The sequence below is a fragment of the Glycine soja genome, chromosome 18 (assembly GCF_004193775.1).
Source record: "Glycine soja cultivar W05 chromosome 18, ASM419377v2, whole genome shotgun sequence".
In the NCBI taxonomy this organism is placed as follows: domain Eukaryota; kingdom Viridiplantae; phylum Streptophyta; class Magnoliopsida; order Fabales; family Fabaceae; genus Glycine; species Glycine soja.
The window spans coordinates 16318089-16334454 of NC_041019.1; the positions used below are offsets into that span (position 1 = coordinate 16318089).

The following is a 16366-nucleotide window of genomic DNA, read 5'->3' on the forward strand; positions in this document are numbered from 1 at the left end:
TTAAGTTTATAATTTGTAATTTATTTAAGTACCTACATACTAACTAAAAAATTATATCATAATATTTTTTAATTTTATTGATTTATTTTATTTATATTATTTTTAAATCTTTAAAAAATATTTTTTCTTAAAATAAATCACGTTGAGAATTGGGATTGGAGGAACCTGAATTCTCAATGGATTTTTTAAAAAGAAATAAAAAAAACACATTGTAAATTCGGATTCCCCAACCCAAATTTATAATATGCACAGTAAAATTGTATGTTTTGGTAAATAACAGGGAGGGTTGTATGTTTGAATATGTAATTTTTTTCTGTATTTTTCGGGAAAAAAATCCTCAAGTTGTAAAGGTTTTCTACCCAGAAAATACCTGGGAATGTCGCACCCACAGATCTTCCTCTTGTAGTAGTTGCACAATTCACATATAGTCCTTTGGTTCCCCTTACACTCACTAATAAAATAATATATGTTGATTTTAAATTTGTAACAACATGGGTACATTATTTAAAAAATGCACAGGTATAATTTTAGAATTGATGGTTAGGTTATTTTTAGAAGAATTCAGTATAGTTCAACTATTTTTAATTAGTAAATATATTTTTAAGGAGCGGTTAAATCAATTTATTGAAACTAGTGTTTCCACGTGGTTACTTTATTTTAAACTTTGATAAAAAAGAAACTTATAGGTAATATAAAAAAATAGAAATATGAAACCAATTTAATTTTATCAATTTTTTTGTCAGATCTTTTAGAGAATATAATTTTATTTCTCTAAGTATGAGAATAAATAAAATATTAAAACTAATGTTACAAATTCTATTTTTAGATGCTCCACTATCACAGCTTCAAAGTTTTGTCTCCTATTGGAACTGCAAAAAGTAATGTGTAAAAAGAAAATAAAAACAATAGATAAGAAGTAAGTCATAAGTGGTATAAAAAAAGTAAGAATGTAAAACTAATTAAATTTTATCAATTTGATGCCATACTTTTCATATAATATAATTCTAATTTAAAGTATCAGAACAAATAAAACATTGAAACTAATATTAGAAATTCATAAACCATGAATAAGATGAACAGAAAAAATAATATATATATATATATATATATATATATATAACTAAACCTTAATACAAAGATACCCGTTAATGGATGAATAAAAAATAGTTAAAGTCATGAACTCTTATATATAGATGGATAAAAAGAAGGGAAAGAGAATAAAGAAGTTATGAGTAGTAACTTACATTTAAGGAATGATTGGATGAGAATCAAAAGGTTAGGGGTTACAAATTCAATATGGTAGGCTTAAATTAATGTGGCGGTTTTGGAATAAACAAATTTCTTATATATAAGTGGATTTATATATATTAAGATTGGATGGATTTGATTTTTACTTTCACATACACCAGCTGAAATTTGTCTACACTTGTTAAGTTAACAATTTAGCTTGACTGAATTACAAAACTAATTAGATTTACAATAAATATTTAAAAATAGATTATACTAAAATTTTATATAATATATTAATTAATATATAAGATCATATATAATATTTTATTATTAAATATATAAATATAAAAATAAACTATTTTTTGTAATATGTAACTTTATTATTATTTAACGCTTATTTATATTTTTTAAAATATATATATAGAGTTAAATTATCCTGTTAGTTAGTATTTGATTTCCTCTTTTATATTCCATCTACAAGTTATTTTTCATACATATTGTAAATTTTTTTATATTACTTAATTATTATATTGAATATTTATTAAATTATAAATTATCAAAAATTAGTTATGAAATAGAAAATATATAACTATTTTCTCAAATTAAAACTATAAAAGATTATTAAATAGAAGTTTGTATTTTTATCGATTATTAAAATTAAAAATTAACTAATTGATTAGTATAAAATATGTCAAAGTTAACGTAATTATCTCTATTTTTACTATTTATCACTAGAAAGTTTTGTAACACAAAACATTAATCTGTTAAGAATTTATATTATTAATTAAACAAACAATCAACTCAAATGATTTACATTTTCGAACACTTCTCTTAATATCAAAACTACTTGCTTCATAATTTTTTTTAACATGCTACAAGTTTCTATTGGTTTTTTAAGAATTACTTACATGTTTTTTTTTTCTTAAATATGTTTTTGATCCATGATATATACTCGATTTTTGCATTTGGTCCCTGAAATTTTTTTCCTCCAAATCAGATTTCTAATATTTGAAAATTTTTGTTTGAGATCTCTCTCATTTGTCGAAATCCGTTATCTGGTTATGTGACCATTAACCGGACACGTAGGCAAGCGACGTGTAATCTTTGTCTGAGTGAGATTATACATAAGAAATTTTTAAAAAGAAATAAAAAAGTAAAAACGGCGTCATGTAAACACAAGCACAAGTTCATCTTCCTCCTCCTCTTCCAATCCCTTTCTTCCACCACCCTCTTCTTCACCATCACCAACAAAGTCATCACCACCACCCTCAAAACCACAACAACCCCAATCACAACCCCACTCTAAACCTTCCTATCAAACCTGCAGTCAAGCACCACCACCAAGAGCTAATGGCGGCGATACCACCTGCTCTCCATTTTCACCATCAATGGCACCGCCATGCAACTCCATGAACCACAACAATCCCCAATGTGAAGCCCACCAACCCCAACCGTGAAACCTACTTGGAAACCAACAATAAGTCATCGCAAACCCCACTATGATCTCAACCGCAACCTCGTCATGAAACCCAACGACCATGATCTCCACCGCCACCATTGTTGCGAAACCCAACGAGCCCCACCATGAACTTACTGCAAACCCCATCGTGATACCCCCCCCCCCCCCCATGAAATCCAACTGCGAACCCAGCCATGAAACCCAATGAAGCCTATCAAACAAAATTGATTTTACTTTTCTTGCTTTCATATTCAGATTTGTTTTTACTATTGTTGTGGTTTGATGTTTTTTGGGGGGATTTTGGGTTTTTTTGTGGAGATATGTTTAAATCGGTATTTTTGTTTTTTCGATTTTGTGGTTTGATGTTTTGATGTTAAGATTTTGTTGGTTCATATCTATTCTTTCCTCCAACTTGTTTTCATTTAGTCCCGCCACCGAAAAAAAATGAAACACCACCAGTGGCACAGCGGTGGGATGTGAGGAAGATGAAGGGAAAAAATAAGGAAAAGAAAAAGAAAAAACCTTAACCATCATTTTAAAAGATAAAACACTTTAAAAAATATAAAAATAATACGATGTCATTTTTATTTTATTTTTTTAAAAATCATACATGTAATCATACTCATACAAAGATTACACGTGACATCACACGTCACATGTCTACATCTTCGATTAACGACCGCATAAGCAAATAATGGATTCCAACTAATGACGGGGATCTAGAATAAAAGTTTTCAAATATTAAAGACCTTATTCAAAGGAAAAATATATCAAGGATTATATGCAAAAATTAAGTATATATGAAAGACTAAAATATATTAAGATTTTTTTTAACTGCAGAACTACTTACATGTTTATTTATCTAATAGCATGGCTTCTTCTTCCGATAATCTATATCTATACTCTATATTACATACATACAAAAATATTTTTTAAAAGGAAATATATAAGTGACTTTTTTAGAAGTTCTATAAAATAAATTAAAAAAACATATGATTAGAAATTATTATTATTATTATTATTATCAAATAATCTATTTATACTCCACATTATATAGATACGAAAATGTTTTTAAAAAAGAAATATACACGTGACTTTTTTAGAAGTTCTATAAAATAAATTGCTTTAAAATAAAATAAAAAAGTTACATGTAACATTTTCCAAATAAATTGATTTAATTGAATTTTTTATATTATGTAATTACAATAATTGTAATGATTGTTAGAATTGATTGATATAATAATTATAATGATTAGCAATTATTATTATTATTATTATTGCAATCAAATGATTATATACATTTAGTTATATTTTAATTCAAATTTTAGTTCAAATTACTGATTATTAGACTAATAGAAATTTATTTAATAAATTAATTAATTGGCAAAATTGCACTTTTGGTCTCCCACTTTAGTTTTAATTTTGCATTTGGTTCCCCAGTAATTTAATTCATAAATTTGGTCCTTCGATTTTATAAAATCCTGCAATGTTGGTCCCGGACGCCTCAATTGGACGTTGACCGCTAAGCAACGACGTTGACTGTCACGTGTCAACGTCTGAGAGGTTTCTTGAAAATGCTTGCATATTTTTACCCAGCTGTGGTAAAAAAAATTTTACGCTAACCAAAACCCTAACCCTAAAACATATGTATTTACAAATCCCTAACCCTAAATTGGATTTCTGCTTCATCGTGTTCGTTTGTGTTGTGGTTCAGCGTTGTCGTGGGTGTGGAGCTTCTGCAACGTTTCCTTCTTCGTGGGTGCGTCGTCGACGTGGGTGAGTCGTCGGCGTGACTGCGTCACTGCTTAGTGGTGGTGGTTAAGGTGTTGCTGTCCTCCATAAACGACGCCATGGAAAGGAGTTCCTCATCGTACACCTCCGAGGCCCAAAGTCACTTGTTGTGTCTCTGTAACGTAGAGGCTCCACTGGTGACATTGTGGACCGAGGATAATCCAGGGAGGCGTTTCTATGGATGTGGTCTATACAAGGTAAGGAATAATAATTTCGTAGGGATTGTGTTATAGCTTATTTGTTGATTCTTTTTGGATATTTTCGGCATGTAGGTTACAGGTAGGAAAGGGTGTAATTATTTTGAGTGGCACGATCCAATTGCCAACATTCGTCAGAAGAAGATCATTGTAGCATTGATGAAGAAGGTTAATGAATTGAAGTTGAGGGAAAAGGATTTGCAAAGCAAGATCAATGACATGAAGATGAAGGAAAAAATTTTAGGGATTGTTTTGGTTGTTTCTTGGGTCTGTGTTTGCTTGTTAGTGTCTTTATTATGTATCTGAGGTCTGTAATTTGATAATGTAGCAGGGAATGTAATTTGGCAATGTCCCAGGGGAATGTTATTGGTTGTTGGTGGTTTGTTTGTTGAGTCCGTGCAAATGGTAGTAATTTGGCGCCAATAACATGTTGTCATTTTGTAATTAGTTAGGAAGAAAGTCATGGTGATTTTTTTGGTTCTTTGTAATGTGCAGATTGTAATTGTGGAATTTTTGAATTGGTATGTTAGTGAAAGAAGATTTTATGGGTGTTCAAATTTGGTATTAATTTTGTATTCAGCCTTCAAATATGTATTTAGTGAAATATGAGTAAGTTTGTGTAGGCACTCTGTTTTGAGAATTTAAGCTTATGATGCTTATCAGGTTGAGAATTTAGTGGAATATGACTAAGTTTGTGAAGCTTTTCATGTTGATGATGTATTCATGAATGTACAATTATCGGTTGTGAGTGTTATTAAATAAATTATTGTGACTTGAGTTTGAGTGATGGTGTTAAACAGGTACTTTATAACAGTTGTGTTAAACAATAATTTTTGGCATTAATCATAAGCAATGATGGTTGTTAAATGTAAAATCTGGTTCTTGACATAAGCTTGTAGAGTGTTTTGTGAATCCTTGGTTGGGAAAAGTTAACAAAACCAAGTACAGTGATGCTTACAAAACCACTAATGGTACATTGTTGTTGTTAACAAAATTGTTAGACACAAAGGCATCCATAAACTCACCACCTTACTATAGAAAACAAGGCATCCATAAACTCACCATATTTGCAAAAAATATGGCAGATATGACATTGCAATAAACTTGAGAGACACAAAGGCAGATATAACATTGCAATAAACAAGGCAGATATAACATTGTCTGATATTGTGCAGACTTTAATTACAACAACTGGTAAAAACTTAATGAGTGCATTACAAGGCCTCTGAATTAAACATGCAGACAGAACCAAGTTCGTAAATTAAATTAGCCTAAACAAAATGAAAACAAAGTAGCTATAACATTGTTGTGCCCAATCTCTCCTTGGCTGCTCCCTTAGTTGATTCATGATTGTTGTGTTTCATTGGTGCTATCACCTCCTTGATGTCCTGCAGATGTGGTCTGACTTATGCTTAAACCATTTTTTTGTTTCTTTGCTGCAACAGGGGTGGGACATGATGATTGTCTCTTCAAGTTCTGTCAATATGTAAAACAAATATGATAAGAATGGTGAATGTAATAAGAATCTGTGATAAATGAAATTTACAGCACTTATGCAACACAAAAGTACCTTATTTCCCCTTTTGGAATGGTCCTATCTGCAGATGTCTTTCCTTTACATGACCTTCTGTTGTGTCCAATTGTGCGACAATTTTACAAACTACTAATCTTGACTATCTTGCCAAGTTAGACCTCTTGGTAGACTCATCATTTTTCTTGTTCCTTGCTTTCTTTGGTCTTACAGGAGCTCTCCTCATGACAGGTGGAAGCATCACTGGTGTCTGCAGAGGAGGCCATAAGTTGGGTCCGTTGCATGGGTAGACAATAAATGAATATGTGGTCAACACATTACATTTCCTGCCAAATGCAACAAGTATACATATTCAAATAAAAAAACCATGAAAAAAATTAATAAGATGACTGCATGGAATTACATAAAACAACACTTGTAATAAGAATTCACACTGAGTTCTGGTTCAACACCATTGATCCACATGCATGCTATGGAATGAGTGCATGGAATTTCAGTTAACTCCCACTTTCTACAAGAACATGTCTATTGTTTAAGATTGACAACAAATTTTTCCATGCCCTTTGACACCTCAAACAAAGATAAATCAGCATCACCACACCAATGTGCCTGCCATGCTTCACATGCTTTTTTATTTTTTTCCAATTATTTGCTGAACTTTAGGACAGATTGAACCCTCATACCTCATGAGGATAGTCCTCAACTTGACAATTCTAGAACTTATGTAAAATTGGATTCCCTCCAATAGTGTAATAATTGACTTATCTCTGTACTCCATTATTACATTGTTGAATGCCTCACACATGTTATTCACTTGCAAATCACATTTTGTGTTTACCTTAAAAGCAGACCTTGTCCAAGAAGCAGGGTTTAACCTTTCCAGATCCTCCCGAGCTTCAACATCATAAGTTTTAATTTGCAGCATGGCCTTTTCCCAGTCAAGGGTAGTTATTGCTCGAGCTGCCATCCACATCAACTCTTTCATGTGTGCTCCCAGATACTTTTTCTTCCAGTTACCATACAAATGTTTGACACACAAACGATGTTCTACGTTTTCACCAAGCTCTTTGATTACCTCAACCAAACCCTGCAAAAAATAGTGCATGAATTAAATGAAAGCCACATTTGATCTTAGTTCCAATTAAATATTTACCTTCTGTTGGTCAAAAATGAAAGCCCAACATCCCTCCTGAATACCATCTAGGTCAGCTATCAAGAGATCAACAAACCACTTCCAAGATGAATAATTTTCATATTCCACTGCAGCATAAGCAATAAGAAACATTTGATTGTTTCCATCTTTACCTACTGCAGACATCAATTGCCCACCAAATTCTCCTTTCAGAAAGCAGTCATCCAATCCTATCAAGGGCTTGCAAGTTGTTACAAATGCACTCTTACAAGCCTCCAAGCATACATACATACATTCGAAAATAGGACCATGAGGAGTTAAATCACATTTGATCTTCATAGTGTTGTTCTTGTTTTTTTCTAGTAGCTCTACAGCATAACTTCTTAAATGTTTATACTGATCTCTGGTTGCACCTTCAATTTTTTCCATTGTCTTAACCTTTGCTCTGTATACCTGATCCATACTCAATCTGAATCCCCACTTTCCTAAAGCATAAGCAACTAATGCTTTTAGCCTCATGTCGAGACTATGCATTAATAATGACATCAACCTTTTTGAAACCCACTCAGGTGTAGCCTGGCTGTTTGTGGCAGTTCTAAAGCAACAATGCTCATTTTTTAATGTCACTCCCTGCAAATAAGTGGTTTGCATAGACTTGCTCACCCGTAAGTAGAAGGGACAACCTTTTTGTTTACAGATTACAATCACTCTCCTTTTGTCATTTTTTTTAATCTTCAGATTCTTCTTAGAAATTATAGCAAAGGTCTTCACAGCCTCTAGAATTTGTTTCTTACCACTGAATTGCAACCCAACCTCAAACTTTACATCTTCATCATTTTCAGGCACCTTAAAACGAGGATATCTAACTTTTGGGGGACCTTCATCTTCACTTCCAGGTGGAGTATCCAATTCATCAGAATATTTAGTTTCATCAACCAAATCAGAATTTCCTGACTCCACTTTATTAGTATCAAAAGTAGCCTCAGTAATTTGACTAAATGTTTCATACTCCAACCATGTTGTCCAATCAGAGTTTTCTTTAAAATCACTATCTGAAACTTCACTACAATCACTGCTATCATCATCATCATCTTCCTCATCCCCAACATAATTCGAATCACTTTCTTCAGACCCCACATCATCATCATCTTTGTCAACCCCAACATGAATATCATCCACACACTCAACAACAACCTCTATCTCACCCACACCACCAGCCTCATCTTGAACCTGCACCTCAACCTCAACCAAACCTTCCTCATCAAGCTAAACCTGAGGCTCCACATCAACCTGACCCTTCACTTGAACCTCAGCCTCCACAACTGGTTCAGCCTCCACTCCATCAATTACAACAACTTCATCTCCCTCAACATCATTCAACTTTTTATCACATCTATCAATCACCCCATCTTCCACATACACCTCCACCACATCAAACCCAACAACATCTTCAGCCAATTGTAAAATATCAAAGTCACCATTCAGTGGCTTCAACCCTTTGCAAAGTGCCTTTCGGGGGTACCTGTACCATAAGCACTTGAATGCTTTGTAGCCAATAGACTTAATGACCTTCATCAAGTTAATGTATGACATAGTATCCACATCCCAACCCCATTCCTCTTCAACGATGTCTCCATTGACATACACAGTGGATGACTTATAAATAAACATCCCTCCATAGTGAATCTTTAACCTCATTGTTTGTTCTTCAGTTGGCCCGCAAAAATGCAAATGACAACAAAGCCCAAAAAATTAATAAAAACAACACAACCAACAAAGCTTTTCAGAACATAACAAAAATAAAAGCCAAAATGGGGACCACCACGACAAAAAAAAAAACAACCATTCATGTTTCCGGTTTTACAACAAGGGTCCACCACAAAAAAAAAAACAATATCGGGACCACACATCCAATGGAACACAACAACAAAATAAAACCAATAAAGCTTCGTGGACCCCGACAACTCAACACAAATACACAAACCTTTCCGCACAATTGAACCGCCAACAAACCCCACACAAACACACAAAACTATAAACACACGACCACCACACAAATTAACCAAAACCACTTCGTTGACGGGCATGCACAAACACAAAACAAAACCCTAAACTATGTGGACTACTTCCACAAACAAACCCCACAAATAAAATAACTTGAAAACAAAAGCCCCCTCCATGTTCCTAGGACGTTCAACAATGACTCTTCAAGCACCTTGACCCACCTTCACGCACCTTCACCTACGACGACAACTTCACAATAACGTTTGCGGTTTCCAGGAGTGCGCTTCCAAATACCAAGCTTTAGGGTTAGGGATTTCTAAAAAATTGGTTTTTTTGAATTTTTGTTAGTGTAAATAAATTTTACCACAGATGGGTAAAAAAATGCAAGCATTTTCAAGAAACCTCTCAGACATTGACACATGACAGTCAATGTCGCTGCTTAACAGTCAACGTCCAATTGAGACATCCGGAACCAACATTGTAAGATTTTATAAAACCGAATGACCAAATTTGTGAATTAAATTACCGAAAGACTAAATGAGAAATTGGAGCTAAAGTGGGAAACCAAAAATACAATTTTACCTAATTAATTAGTTGTTGAATCATTATAAATAATTATAAAGTTAAATAATAAATAATTGTTTAGTACCCCTTTTGTTATTACTCGCGTGTGAATAGGGGGATATATACTTACCAGAAATATCATTTTACACTATTCTTTTAATTTTTTAACTTTTTCAACCGTAATATCATCCTTGAGCATGCAATAAATACCAGCAGCAAGAGAGAGAGAGAGGAATAACTCAATTAGACATTACCATCTCAAAAGTCACAATTTCTATAAAATAAAAAAATAAAAAATCCTAGCTGACAAAATGTAGTGATTTAACACATTTGGAAGTTGAGAAGTTCACATGGTGAGTGGTGGTCAAATACAAGCAAAAATTGATTCTATCTGTTCCATTCATAGTCTCCTCCATATCTTGGGTTAGCATCATTCACTCCATTATCTTCTGGCTTTATGGAGTTTGCAAAGGTATGCCAACCCAGAAGGTATGGCATGATAAACTACAGAAAGAAAAAGAAAAAAGTATCAGAAGTACAGCCAATATGAACAAGATATTAATTAGATTGTATGCAACTATGCATAAAAGATTACATTTACCAAATCATGAAATGTATTGTTGAACTAGAAAAACTCTTGTTGAAACGGTACACTAACATTAAACATAAACAAGCCACTTTTCCAATGACCTGTGGAGCTATTCCAAATTCTAAATTCTCTTTCAAACAGACATGCAGAAAATCTATAAACCTTTTAAGACTTCGTGACATCTTATAGTGTGAAGATATCTTCCTAGTTTGGTAATTTCAATGACTAATGTTAAGCTATTACTGCAAAGTTTACCAGATTTTCATTGTTACTCTATAATGATGATCTGTCATTTCTGTTACAACATCTTTTCATAGAACTATAAGAGAATCATGGAAATGCAAATTTTGTCAATTTATATTAGAAGGTAGAGAGAGAGAGAGAGAGAGAGAGAGAGAGAGAGAGAGAGAGAGAGAGAGAGGAAGTTATACATTGAAAGTTGAGGTCAAAACTGCTAACTCAGCCTTTGTAACAGGGATATAGATGCTTTCATCCACATTCACAAGCTTGTTTTGAACACCTTGGGAAATTCCATAACAGAGTTAAAACTGGACCAAATATAAAGATATTTAACTTTCGTCATTCATATTGCATGCATTGGCATAAAAAGGGTCAGAAAATTTATTCTTTAAAAAGATGACATCAAGACTGATCTTTTGAAATAGTGCATCACCGGGAGCTTGTTTCAGTTTTCCCACAATATGTAATGGGTCCAATCAACCCAAAATTTCATAGTGCCCTAGCAACATCAATATGGCAAGGAAATAATAATAATAATAATAGCAAAAAGGGTTTGTGAAGAAAGTGTATTACTTAGGTTAAAGAAGTGTCCAGAACCATCTGGAAGAGGCTCCACCTTCAAAAATTTTCTGACTTTACCTTCATCACTGCATATCAAGACAATTTTAGAAATGCTTTTAAGGTGTATAAGCACAGCAGCCACAACTTACAACATCAAAACCTGGGCCCCACTTCCCAGCATCCACACATAGCAAAAAGAAAAATGCAAAATATATTCAACAGCATGCAATGATTTAATCAGTATGTATGAATCCGTCTATATAATTGCCTTATCTTGCAATAAGAATTGCATTTTTCTGATTGGGTCTTAGTCTCTTTGAATATAAGTAATTGATCTAATGATCATATAGATGGGTTCATAACTGATCAATTACTTATATTCAAAGAGACTAAGACCCAATCAGAAAAATGCAATTCTTATTGCAAGATAATCATGGCATCAAGCAATGTTCACTGATTAATCATAATATGTCAATCCCATTACAAATTTACATTTTACAACAATTATAAGGGTGTGGCTAATAGAAACTACCTTTTACCCTTAAAAGGATCATGAAAAAATTCATAAGAGTCCCTTGCACCAAGACTAATCACACTTCCCATTTCACCCACTGATAAGGAAAAAACCTGCATTCAAGTAAATTGTACTATAAAAATTCACACTCCTAAACCATAAGAGAAGACCAACAGATTAAACCCAACATACCAAAACATCAAAGTCAGGTTTTGTCTAAAAATACTCATGTACTCAAAGACCAATGCTTTCAACAGATCAATTTCGACCTAAACTTAATACTTTTAACTCAAAATCAAATGGCATGTATGGTTATGTTGTGCCCTGTCTTAATTGTGCTATATTATTAGCTGACTGATGTAATACTCTCAGAGCACATAACAACTTCATGCATGTTTAGATTAAAATTTGCAAACTTAGTTTGAATGAACTTCATTTTGCAAAAGCAACCCCTTTTCTGGCTTTTCATATTGAGTTCCAAGGAAAAATTGAAGCAAAACTTAGTTTACTATTGGTCCTAACTGAAAACAAAACAATAAATTTTTTCAGTTTTACTTTCCTAACAGACATTGGAGACCTCCCAACTGAAAACCAGCACAGCTTTCTAGGTTTTGACATATAACACCAGCATAGATATTACCCTTAAATCACCAGAAAAGAATCATAACAACGCACCTGCTTCCTATTCCAATCATATTGGCGCGTACCAACTGCCGGTGCAAACTGAAGCAGCACATAACCTTCCTTAGATATTTTGTATGCCCCCGACTACAAAACACACCAAAACTTTCACAGTTAAATGCTCAATTCACAAGTCCATAAAAATCATGGCGCATTCAACCACAACCACCACCAAAACCAAAACAAACATACATCGAGTGGCATGAATTCGGGGGGCCTAGGAGTCAATGTAAGCGCAGCCTTCCCTTTGTAAATGGAGTAACCAACATAAACCCTAGGCGGCAAAGCTCCAACTGAACACACATTAAACCAGAAAACCAAATAAGTACATTACACAACAAGAACACATAAGTACTATTAAAAATATTTTTTTTTTAAAATTGGAAAACCAAAACTCTATTAGGAACCAGAAAACCAAATAAGTACTACATTACACAAGAAAACATCACAACACAAAAAACCCTTTGCAAATTTCCTAACTTAACCAACAACTCTATAGTGGCTGTATTTCATCTTCCAACTATTAAAAATTCAAATTGGAGAACCAAGCCTCCATAAGGTTTCTGAGAACCCCAAATGTTTTTGTTTTTTAAGTTTTATTTTTCTAGGTGTCACTCAGAAACCAAAAAACAAAAAGGGGTTGAGGAAAAAGGAGAGAGAAAAAAAAAGGGGTGTACCTGAAGCAGAGGGTCTCGTTGGTCGTGGTGTAGAGGCTAAGGTGTTCTGATCGAAGAGGTCAGAGTGACGGCATCTGAGGGAGAAGGGTTTAGGAGTGTTGAAAGGAAGGGACTTTGAGGAGAAAGGGTGGTTTGGGAATAGCTTAAGAGAAGAAGAAGAGGATAGTGATGATGATGAATATGATAAGAGTGATGGTGTAGGAGAGTGAATCTGTAACTGCAAATTCGACATCTTTCTTCACCGCACTCTATCTTTTCTGCTTCTGCTGCTTTCCCTGTGCCTTTCCCGGTCTTTGTTAGAGTGCGTTTAGTTTTTATTTTTTTTAGAAAAAAAAAATTATTTAGAATTAAGACATAAAAGGTCATTATTTGTCGATTTAATTTGATTTTTATAAATAGTATAAAAACTTTCTCTTTTAACTTCTATATATTTAAAAACATTTCCTTTTAATCCTGCAGACGGTAAAAAAATTTTGGTAAGAATCAATTATATTGATTCATATCAAATAAATTTTCTTCGGTAAAAAAAAACACAAATAAATTTTCTATAATAATTCTAATCAACAAATAAATAATTTTATTGGTGAGACTTGAAATTTACAAAACAATCTAAAACTTTTTTATCCGAACAAGCAACTAATATACATTTACAATTTACTTGAGTAAAGGCAATTAGACTTAACAAACAAATGTGTATCCGCGACTACTACCTGTCTTGATGTCTTGACTTTGACAATAATTATTCCTATAATCCAACAAATGTACTAGTACATGTAATACTTAATTTTTTATGGAGTGTTTGATAGGGAAAAAAAAATTTATGTCCAAAAATTATGTGTCCCGAAAGCTAATAAAATTTGTTTGTTAATTATTGAGAATCTTTAGATAAGAATATTTTTCCTATTAATTTAATATTAAAATATTTTTAGTCCTTCAACTATTGAAGGTTTTTATTTTTAGTCTTTGAACTAAAATTTGATCGGTCTTGGTCCTCAAATGATTTTTCAGTTTGACTTTTGGTCCTTATCATTAAGTTTTCTGTTAAGTGATGATGGGATAGTTGATTTGTGACAACTTTTTTTTTTTTTTGGAAATTGCTTTTAACGCAACACCATCAAAACCACCCAACTGAACCTCAATCCTAAGTGCAACAACTTACAAGAAAATACAACATGACTTCGATAAAGAGAAATTCTCTCTCTCTCTCTCTCTCTTCTTTGTTGACGTTGGTGGCAAGGTCGTCATGCTCCACCGCTTTAGCGTTAGTGATGCCACGAGATTCAAGATCCTCGAGTCATCATCAATCGTCCATCGTGCAATCCACAAAACCTCCCTTTCCTCAAAACCATGAATCTCCTCTCCATTTAAACTTTCTCATATTTGTACAACGAATTTGTTTTTCTATCTTTTTATTCATCAATGGTGGGGGTGGGAGTCACGACAGAGGAAAGGTGGCATAGGGAGGAGGATTTTGATCTGAGGGAGTTACAAGTTGGAATCCAGTGGGGGAGGGCTTTAGTGGGGCTGTAATTTTTTGGGAAGAGCATGCATGTTATACCATGGAGGAAACCTGAATATGTGAAAGCAAAGTGCCTTTTTCCCATACAAGCAAAATACCTTTGCTCCCAAAGAAAAACTTTTGAAGGAAAACTCTATCATTGTTGAGTCGATGAGTTCGAACAGTTAGAACATGAAACCACAAATCAAGAGGGGGATGAATTGGTTTTAAAACAATTTTAGACCCAAATCAAAGTTTCCTGCAAAAATATATTCCTTTAATCCAAGAGAGTAAGATATGTTGTAAACACCTTTATCTTTTCTTTTAACACAAATTATGATTTAAACAAAGATATCAAACAAATATCAAAAACCAAGTGTTAAGAACCTTAACCCATAAACAATAAAGAGTTGAAGGGATAAAGAAAAAGATGCACACACAATTTATACTGGTTCGATTCTAGGAAATCTACATCCAGTTGATCCACAATAACCCACTAAAATCTTTGAGTTACAACCAAACTCTTAAGCAAATGCACACCACAAATGCCTAAACTCTTGAAAACCTATCAAGAATTAAACCTACATGTAGAAAATCCACTACATGCACACCATTGAGAAACCTACTCAATGAAAATGAAAATCAGAAACGCAGATGAAGGAAATATTTCACTTTATATGTGAAAGATGTGAAAGTTTGAAACCATTTTTTTTTTTGTAGTGTTAACTTTCCTTCATGATCCTTTACAATGATCCCTTGCACCAAATGTAAAATGATGTTTCAAAAAATAAGGATCAAAGTGGTGATGACACTCAAAGATTCTAAAAACTCTCATTGAAAATCGTAGTGTAAAATATGAGAGAAAAAGTGTCACCCATGAAGTCCTTTGAAAAACTCATTTTTATAGTTTCATAACAGATATAATTGATTGTCCCCTAGAGACAATCAACTAAATTGTTCTTTGCATCGCATGGGTTTCCTGATGAACAGGTAGTCGATTATATTACCATATAGTCGACTGTTTACGAAAGTGGAAACTCATGAAACCCAATATAGTTGATTATATACTAAGGATAGTCGACTAAATGCAAATCAATCCCTATTATAAAAGAATAGAGGATCAATCTAGTCTACTATTTTTTGATATAGTTGATTATATGGATGCAGAGTTGAAACTTAGTGATTTTAAAAACTAAGTTACAAGAGTTTCAACTCTTCAAGGCTAACAACCATAAATGAATGCAATGTCAATCATTTTGAACATGCTAAATTTCAACTCCTAGTCTAGGATTCATCTATGCATGATATCACACAATCAAATATTAAAGCAATAACAATCATCCTAATCAACTAGTGTTTATAAATTTTATTTACAACTCATCATTAACAAAAACTAAGAGTTACAAAATCTTCATAAAACCCTTCATGTTTTCATTAGTTCCAGAAAACACTAGGACCTATTGTTTCTGGGTTCGGAGAGAAGTTTGATTGTGTTAATATGTTCTTGATTCATGATTCTTCTGCGTTCTTCAAGAAGAAAAATTTTAGTTCATGAATAAATGCCGGTGCCTACTAAGCTTGAACTCAGTGATTGCAATCCAACACCGTGAAGAAGAAAGCAAAATCTAATGAATATTTGTTAGATCTAAAGGGTCTCATTTATCTAATTATTTTTTGCTTAAGTTTTTTTTACCATTA

General features: G+C 33.0%; 2 protein-coding genes across 3 annotated transcripts; one reads left to right on the forward strand and one right to left on the reverse strand.

Annotated features, from left to right (window-relative positions):
* Positions 1 to 4539: 4539 nt before the first annotated feature.
* Positions 4540 to 6167, forward strand: LOC114397009. The gene is made up of 3 exons (XM_028359153.1): positions 4540 to 4677; positions 4753 to 4944; positions 6123 to 6167. Exons 1-3 carry the CDS (start codon positions 4540 to 4542, stop codon positions 6165 to 6167), a joined length of 375 nt encoding a protein of 124 aa, XP_028214954.1.
* A 3964-nt stretch (positions 6168 to 10131) lies between these two features.
* LOC114395082 (single-stranded DNA-binding protein WHY1, chloroplastic-like) lies at positions 10132 to 13475 on the reverse strand. 2 transcript variants are annotated; one of them, XR_003662944.1, is made up of 7 exons: positions 13171 to 13475; positions 12686 to 12786; positions 12488 to 12580; positions 11831 to 11925; positions 11311 to 11384; positions 10929 to 11045; positions 10132 to 10412 (listed from the first exon to the last, which is right to left on the reverse strand). XR_003662944.1 is itself a non-coding variant. In XM_028356781.1 (7 exons), exons 1-7 carry the CDS (start codon positions 13400 to 13402, stop codon positions 10296 to 10298), a joined length of 801 nt encoding a protein of 266 aa, XP_028212582.1. In that variant the 5' UTR covers positions 13403 to 13475; the 3' UTR covers positions 10132 to 10295. The 2 variants fall into 2 exon arrangements, 1 of the variants encoding a protein (XP_028212582.1); XM_028356781.1 differs by having other exon boundaries at positions 10929 to 11017.
* Between the last annotated feature and the right edge of the window lie 2891 nt (positions 13476 to 16366).